Raw genomic sequence first — 9,076 nt, 5'->3', positions numbered from 1 at the left:
ATCTCTGTCTGTCTGTCTGTCTGTCAGTCTCGCTTTCACGCCAAACGCCAAAACTTCCGAACCGATTGTAATGAAATTTTGTATACAGATAGTCTAAAGCCTGAGAAAGGACATAGGCTACTTTTTTACTGGAAAAAAGGGTTGTAAGGGGGTGAAAATGCGTAAATTTGTTCAAATTGAGTTAGTTCCAACAATTCATAATAGATGGCGCCGTGCGTCTTCTACATCGCGCTGACGCTTGCTCAAAAGTCTTTCTATAAGACGTGGTATCATCTTTTTAAGTTTCGATTTTTTTCGATTGTTATATCTATTCTACGGTATTAAATAACTCAGTACTTTATCTGCAGTGACGTAACCTTAAATCTATCAATGATAAATAGTTTATGGGTAAAGTTGTGTAATTGGAGGGCTAAATAAGCTTTAAAATTTGGCATAAAGTATAAAGTTTAATATAAAAAAATGAAATACTTATTGTGTGCACACTGCACAGCTGTATTGATTTAAGGGGTACCAGGGTTTTTTTTATAAAAGCTTTTGACACCAATTTTGTTGACATCGCGCGCTATAAACTGAAGTCCACGCGGACGAAGTCGCGGGCAACAGCTAGTATCATATAATCATGTTTCATAATAATATCAAAGAATTCTATTTTTAAGTTTAAATATAAGTTTTTGAATAATATAGAATGCATTATAATTTATAATAATTGCTGATGTAATAGGGATGATGACAAGGTCAAAGATTAGCGAATTTTGTTAATAAAATAAAGAAATCATGGTAAAAAATAAGTGCTCCCAAAATTTCAGTTCCATAGCATTTGTATTTTTTTTTGTTATGCGCCTTCAAAGTTGGATAATCAAGTCGAATTTTTTTTCGATTAAATTTCTTAATATTTGTATACCATTCGATAACTTATGCAATTAAAAGCTACTTTTGTTAAGAAACCACTTTCATAAACGCAATATTTAATATACCTGTCAAACAAAGTTCTCTCCCGATGCGTACAAACTACGAAAGAGTGACGTCAGTCTTTCGTAGCACTGTATGGAGCGTTTCCGGCCAGTCTATTTTATGAGATGTTTGAATTGTCATATCTTAAGCTTAAAAATTCACCTTTAAGCTATCAGAGTAATTCTTTTAGCGATGTTTCTATTTTTAAGGGCCTTTCAATTATCAATTAGAACAAAAAAATAGTTATCATGCCTATTTTTAATGACAGATTTTTGGACGCCGTACCCAAATGTTAAAAAACCCAAATGTTAAAAACCCTATTACCAAATTCTATCAAATAATTGTGTATATCTGTTGCCGCTATAACAAAATATCCCTTCAACTGTGGTGGCCATATTGCAATTATTATTTTTTAACAAAAAATTAAAACCGACTTCCAAGGTAAAAACAAAAGTAATAATATTCTTAAACATAATCTGAAAAGAATCAAATAATTATTCTTATTCCTTATTATAGTGCCGTCTTCAGACTTCGCCTAAACCTCAACTATTTCTGTACTCAATCATCGTACTTTTGAAGTCGCTACCAGCCCGGAAAAGTTCTGAGATCCTCGACATAGAACTTACGCTAAGGTAAGCTGGTACCGACTTCAAAAGCATGAAGTCAATCTTCATACAGAAATAGTTGAGGATTAGGTGAAGTCTGAAGACGGCACTATAAAATGTTCAGCAGAAATAATGTTAAATTTATTGGCTTTTGCTTGGAGTAGTTTAAATAAAGCCAAAATCCTCGAACTTGTATCTATAAGGATTCAAAAGTTCTGTTGGGTACCTTCGGAACCAGGGTACATCCTGGTGCAAAATCTTACTTTTTGGTAGTATGTGCCTAAAAGACTTCAGAAAAATCGAAATCACTATATGTTTCCATATAAATTTTGAGGAGTTCCCTCGATTACTCATGGATCCCATCATCAGGTCACCAGTTTTATGAACATGGTACCAAATTCGAGTCAAACCCTATACAACACAAAAAGAATGTTGTAAATCGGACAACAAACGGCTGAATAATCGTTGAACATACATTAAAAAAAAATACATACAGCCGAACGTATAACTTCCCCCTTTTTGGAAGCTGGTCAAAAATAAGCGCATCTGTGGGGCTTCTTTTGAATGGTCTCGCGTCACGCGTCACGCGTCACGCGTCACGCGTCTAAATAACGATATTACTCTAAAATTCCCTAAGGGAGATGTACTTACATAATAACTATGTCATTGGAATCTGCATGAATTAAGTTAAGATAATAAAATTTAATTAATCCAATTTTGCCATGTTAAGTTTTATTAATTTTAATTTGAAATCGCAATAAACGATTTTTCCAGTTATTGCTAAAAACAAAATAAATTAAATATTACAGCTGAGGGCTTTGAATTCCGATACAACGTGGATACAACAAACGTTTTTTTTTTTTGGTATTTTTTGCTCGATATCAAAAATGGCAACAGAAAATATATTAATAGTACCAAGCAATGCTCACAAAACATAGTATTTATAATTTAATAATAATAAATAATAAAATTAAAATAAACTAAATAAGGCACAAAAAACACGATTTTTGCCTATTTTTGCTCTATAATGGTACGGAACCCTTCGAGCGCGAGTCCAAATCGTACTTGGCCGATTTTTTATCACTGTTCATTGTTGTTTCCATCAGATTCATCATGTTTGCCACTATGTTAACAATATGTAGATCATAGGCAATCGTAGACGAATATTCACCGAATACGAGTTTAAGCAGCGTCGTTTCAGCTTACTTCATAAAATAACTAATAACATGACTTCACTAGCACCAAATTAGATTTCCAATCCTCAATGTAGGTTAACGTTCTTCCTGCATCAACAAACTTTCAAAGGTTATATAAAAGTGTCTACTCGGCTTCTGGATTCGGCATCAGTTTTATGGGTGTGGGCAATAAAAGTGATTGTAATCCTGCGACCCTGCTGTCCGCATGACCCATATATCTGATAACAAGATTCCGCCTACAATCTTACGTAAGGTTTATCAATATCACTATGAAAATGACGTGTGCGACGTGGTGCGAGTCGTGGGTTGTTGACCTAAAAATCTTGATAATTTATTCGGAATGTCTCTAGAAACATAATATTATTATAATATATTTTAGGGTTAGTTAATTTTGCAGCTTGACGCGTCGATGGTACGTATTTGGATCTAGTGCACCCATGAAATACCGTCGCACGGGTAAGTACGACCTTTCATTCACTTTGGAATTAAAATGTTTCAAACGATTATAATAAATATTATATAATCAGAAAATTTAATTATCATTATGGAAAATTGACATTCAATTAAAAATACAATAAGTTTTACTAACGCAATATTGCACTACTATTTAGTATAGTTTGGCTCGAAGAAGTAGCACTCGTGGTGTTGGCTGCCCAAGACCCCAGTGAATTTTGGCTCGTGGTTGTAAATAACGTGCTGATTCTCTTCAGCTTCATTGGCAAACGTATGACCACTCTTCCGGCATTCCTTCACGAAGAAATCCATGAAATACCGGTTAGCTACAACAGCGTTTATTGAGTGGGGGTACTGTTTGGACCGCTTCCATTCGAAGGAACTCTTCTCTGGATGAAAAATGACTCCGTAGAATGGATACCTGGAAATTGTGATGATTAAGACTTCACACACACGCTGCAAGCTGTTTAAGGGTGATAATGTGAAACAACCGTTTGTTTGAGATTCGCGGATATGTATAAACTATAAACAGTCTAAACCAGGGCTTCCCAAACTTATTTGTACTGTGACGCCCTTGGGACTTTGCCATTTCTTTCTTTTCAACGCCCTCAACCCAGGCCCCAAAAATACTTTCTAATTTAAAACCAGCCTACATAGGCTATCATATATAAACACTATTTGGATATTTATATTTTTAATCGGAAATAATGACCAAATCAAAACAGATGCATAAAAATGAAAACAGATATTTATGAAAGATGTTAAAGCCAGCAAAGCTGGCTAATGTGAAGGCTGCGCTTGCTTTTCTGAGCATAGCTTCTGAAACCGGGTATTTAGACTGCCCGAGAATTCCGGGATGTATGATTGACAATGCGCGCGGTCTCACTCGATTTGGTTGTGTTGACATGCGACGCCCCTGGGACAGTGTCAGTGCCCCGGGGCGTCGCGACGCACAGTTTGGGAAGCCCTGGTCTAAACTAAGCTAACAGAAACTAAACAGACTATCGGGCAATTAGTTATAACTACCTTTTCTGGACAATTTTATAGAAATCCAATTCACACGTTTATTATTGACACTGGAAATATTTATTGTAAGTCTGTAATTACCTCTTATTTTCAATAGTGGCTATGAAAGACAATCCAAAATCATCGATGCTGTATGAAGTTGGCTGCCACACTTCATCCAAGTTATATGCCTTCAAATTCTGAAAAAAAAGTCTGGTATGAAGACAAATCAAGGACGTACGGTAAAGATGTGTTATAACCATAAAGTTAATATACCTAGCGGAATAGAGCAACAATCTCGAGCTGTCAAACGTAACCGAAATTGGTTTTCATCTGTGTGAAAAATATGTGTACGTATACACTTACACAAGCATGATTGAACATGAATTCTATGAGATTAAATTGTCAACGTGCGGCACGTGCCGACTGGACGTCAAAACAAGGGTGCTGCTGTCATGTATCACACGTCTCTTTTTACCACGCAGTGTTACTGATAGTGACATCTCTCTTGCTCAGGCCTTTGTTTCTCTATTCCGCTAGGTATATTAACTTTATGGTTATAACAAAGTAAACTGAAATCTCTTCATCGGTTTGAGAGATATGATGCCACAGACAGATACCCACACAAGACAGACACGTCAAACTTATGACAATTCTTTTTGTATGGGTAAATAAAATCATTAGACACGTGGTTTTGCAGTTAACAGGTGTTTCAAACATTTCACTTACCTCATCAAAAATACAAAACTGATGAGCGTTTACAGTGACATCATCATGAGCTAAAATGTCAACCACGTCAGCGCTGGATTCGCTAAACATCTTGCTGCTACGGAAATCTGAAAATATTTTTATTAGCTAATAATTCCAAAAGATTGGTATTTTCTGTTAATTTCTCCAAAAAGAAATTCGAAAAATATGAAGCTTACTTACGTATACACGATAAATACAGTTACTTTTTAAATTTTTTTATAGCAATAAAATGAAAATGGATATGAAATGTCATTGATGGGCCAATACAACCTATTGTAGTTATGTCTATTGTGCTATTGTAGGTCTATTACCCACATTTTCATGATGCTAGTGATTGACATATTTCAAAATGATATTATTATATTTTAAAGTCTGATCACGCGCCAAAATAGCCAAGAAAGTTTGCAAGACTTCATATTTACATCAGGCACCTTCAGTAAAATGTAGCGGCAGGTTTCTGAAAGACCAGCAAGTCCCTCTATTCTCCACTTCCCCGCGGCCTGACTCCAGGATCATTATCAGCTGGAAACCCAGACAGGTCCCGAATATGGGAAAGTAGTCCCCAGCATCGTTCAACTCCTTGGCTATAGACAGAATATGCTCTCCAGCGTCAGCGTAACCGTTGGATTGGTTGAAATATGTAGCACCACCGGGGAAAAGTACTCTGGATAAAAACATAGAGACAGTATAGTTTGTTAAAAATATATTGTAGTTATAGTAGTCAAAGCCACAAATAGTTATGATTAAATAGAACAATTTGAATGTTTGTGGCAGGTTGATTGCATATCTTGCAACCATTGACATAACTTGCAACAGCGGAGCAGGCATTTGGCAGCACATATAAAATTGTATACGAAATTTTTGACACACAGCAGATATTGTGCAATATAATCAGCTGTCAAACGCCTGTTCCATGACTGTCGCTAGATAGGTCGCTTTGCCGATTTTTACTTTGCGATTATTATTATTTGTAGTAAGGGTGGACTTCCCTTTGGAACCGAAGACTAGAGATGTGACTGCAAATAAATGAAAATGTTTAAAAATATGATCTTACCCATTAATTTTACTCATAAGTGCTTCATAGTAGCTGCGCTCCTTTCCAATCCTGAAACATTAAAAATAGTCATATCCTTATGCGGTTCTCCACTTTGGTTCATTATGGACTAATGCAATCAATAATAATTATGAAACGTATAGAGGAAGGGCCGCTCGAATTGTTGATTGCCATTGTGTTTCAAACAGCTTGGATCCCTTGGAATTACGCCGAGATGTAGCTTCACTCTGCATCCTTTATCGATTGCATCACGGGAAGTACTCTGAGGAATTGTTATTTGTTCGGAATCATGCCTCCTGCAACTTTTCGCCATCGCCCCACGCGAAAAATATACCATCCTCATCACCTTGATGAGTGGCAGTCTTTCACCGTGCGTTTTTCTTGTCACCTTTAGTTTATGTCTACAGTTTGTCTATACTTTCGCATTTCTATTGGTGGCCGTGCTAGGGCTACAGCAGTATTTCCAGACCTATATGACCTGCAAACCTCAAAGAAGAGAATGTATTCCCTCTTAAAAGGCAACGCGCCTGCAGCTCTTCCGATGATGCGAGTGTCCATGGGTGACGGTAGTTGCTTTCCATCAGGTGACCCGTTTTGCTCGTTAGCCCCCTTATTTCATAAAAAAGGAGCATCATCTTTTTTAATGAGACAGCTACGCAATAATTATAATTTAATATAGCTAAAAGCCGAGCTTTGTGAGGGCTCGCGTCGTTTTTCTGCGTGGCAATCATCTTTAAGGCAGTTTTTTTATACTTATTTTAATAGTAACCAAACCTTGACTGACCGATGATAACACATCTACATAATATATTTAAAATGACTATGTTAGAGCACAAATACGCGTGATAGTTTTTTTTCGTAAAGTGTACCACAAAAGTGCTTTTGAATATACTAACGTAATGAGGAGCCTTGAATAGAATGCTCTTTCCAATTAAGAGGGCGACTAACCCAAAAAATCAAACATCGTCCTTCTCTCTTCACAGTCACGCCCTTCTTTCATATGCCAGGTGAAAAAGAACGACGAGGATTCATCGCCAAATTAGTTTTTTCTCAATAACTCGATAAATATACAACATTAAAAAAATCCGCTATTTCGATCTCTCAATGATACAATTTTATACAATGTGTTAAAATATTAACTTAGTTCAATGCACGGTTATGGCAATAAATGAAAAATTCGAGAAAATTAGATGAATCTTTGTGATTTTTTTCTATCGAGAAAATTTTAAGGTATCGTGTTTTTGCTCAGATCGAATTCTCGGAAATATAATGTAGTATCTAATTTTAGAAAATGAAATAATTCGGGGCTTATTCTCAAGTATAAAAATGAATTATAAAATCGACACTTTAGGGTTAGTCGCCCCCTTAAGGGTGGGTTAACATTTTCTTATAATTAATGTTAAAGTTACAGTTAAAGTAAGTTGGTGCAACCCACCCTACGTATTTCCTTTGTTCGCTTCTGATCTAGTATAGGACAGACCACAGACAGACATTACCAGACAGTGTAGTAAGCTGTAAAATGATATTTATAGAACAGATTAGTCGCTCGCCCGAAATTAAAAACTTCCATGAATACTAACACTCTATTATGTTAAGTAAAGGCGGCGTGATACTAAGCACTAGGTACTAAGAGATAACATGGGCCACCGGCCACCGCCCACGCGGTCTCGCGGTTTGAGGGGCGCGAGGACCACGAGGACTTTTTTCAGTTTTAGTTAAATTTTTATAAAAAATCGGTCAAGTGCGAGTTGTACTCGCGCACGAAGGGTTCCGTACCACAATAGAGTAAAAATAGGCTGGTAATTGTGTTTTTTGTACTTTTTTAAGGTTACTGAAAATTGCACAAAACTGGTAAGTATGCTCATTTTGGGTAACTTTGACTTGCGGTTTAACATCAATTGAACAATACATTATTGTATTGTTCAAAGTTAATCCGCGGTTCAAAATTACCCAAAATGACTGTACCGTGTACGTTTCCAGGGTAGTAACTATTTTATGTTCTTTACATATAATTCATTGTATGATTCTAAACCAAATTTGATTGAATCTATTCAGTGTTTTAAGCGTGCAAAGATAACAGACTAATGGACAAACATGCGCCTTGTGTTATTAATTTATTATGGATAACTAGTGTGCACAAAATTTGTCTAGACTATGCCATAATATATTATGTAAATAGTACATCTATCTAATGTCCAAATGTGGGGTGTTGCACTAGATGACGCCCGCAATTCTGTTGCACCAGAATTCGCTTATTGCGTAGGAACCGTACGTTTTTCTGGTATAAAATTACCCTATGTCCTTTCCCGGGTCTCAAAGTATGTACCATCAAGGAAATTGATTCCTAGGACCTACGTCATTCGGTTGGCTTATGTCAATTCAATGTTAGCTGTGATCGGTCGGGTGGGTTTCACACAACGCGACCAAATTACATAGGTCCGCCATCTGCCTAGGAAACAACTTCTGAGATAGTACATTCCAAATTTCAGCAAAATCGGTTGAGCAGTTCGGTTGAGAAGAGGTAACAGACAGACACATTTTCGCATTTATTACGTTAGTATGGATATACAGGTTGCAATTTGATTCACAAGCAGATGGAAGATCTACATAATTTAATCGGATTAAGTTGGTAAACTTCGATAGCCCCTGTTCTACTTACATGATAGGCACAACCCTCGCCCCAGACTTCTCCACATCTCGTACATACGACGCCGCTATGTAACTAGTGTAGTTCTCCTCTGGATACTTCGTATGGAGGTAATAGGACTGCTCTTGGGCTAGTACCCCTATAATGGGCCTGTCGTTTATAACCTCATTTGACACCACATAGTGCAAAATATACACCAAGACTAGAACTGTGTGCTTCATCTTTGCAACTAAGGAAGTAGGTATGAAATCATTTTTATAGGGTAACGTAATCACTATCAACACTATCGCGTCTGAAATCTAAGTAATCATTGTGATAATCATAACACAGTAGATTGATAATTTGCAATTAAAAACAATAAATGTGAAACTCATCTTAATCATAATAAGTATATATTTTATATTAAAAATGTTTT

The 9,076-nt window shown here is 36.4% G+C and overlaps 1 protein-coding gene across 1 annotated transcript; it reads right to left on the bottom strand.

Annotated features, from left to right (window-relative positions):
* Positions 1-3,355: 3,355 nt before the first annotated feature.
* LOC121739530 (gamma-glutamyl hydrolase A-like) lies at positions 3,356-8,882 on the bottom strand. Its single transcript, XM_042132047.1, has 6 exons — positions 8,674-8,882; positions 6,015-6,065; positions 5,392-5,624; positions 4,940-5,046; positions 4,313-4,410; positions 3,356-3,626 (listed from the first exon to the last, which is right to left on the bottom strand). The coding sequence occupies exons 1-6, from the start codon at positions 8,880-8,882 to the stop codon at positions 3,356-3,358; spliced, it is 969 nt and encodes a 322-aa protein (XP_041987981.1).
* Between the last annotated feature and the right edge of the window lie 194 nt (positions 8,883-9,076).

The sequence above is a fragment of the Aricia agestis genome, chromosome Z, assembly GCF_905147365.1.
Source record: "Aricia agestis chromosome Z, ilAriAges1.1, whole genome shotgun sequence".
Taxonomy (NCBI): Eukaryota; Metazoa; Arthropoda; class Insecta; order Lepidoptera; family Lycaenidae; genus Aricia; species Aricia agestis.
The sequence above is the reverse complement of the archived record's forward strand: the minus strand, read 5'-3'. Positions and strand labels throughout refer to the sequence as shown.

Bases quoted from the DNA above. Each gene is read 5' to 3' on its own strand.
- LOC121739530 (XM_042132047.1), bottom strand. From the start codon at position 8,882: ATGAAGCACACAGTTCTAGTCTTGGTGTATATTTTGCACTATGTGGTG. The intron at 6,066-8,673 runs GTAAGTAGAACA...TTAATGTTTCAG, and splicing joins GCGAGGGTTGTGCCTATCAT to GATTGGAAAGGAGCGCAGCT. The intron at 3,627-4,312 runs GTAATTACAGAC...CACAATTTCCAG, and splicing joins GCCACTATTGAAAATAAGAG to GTATCCATTCTACGGAGTCA.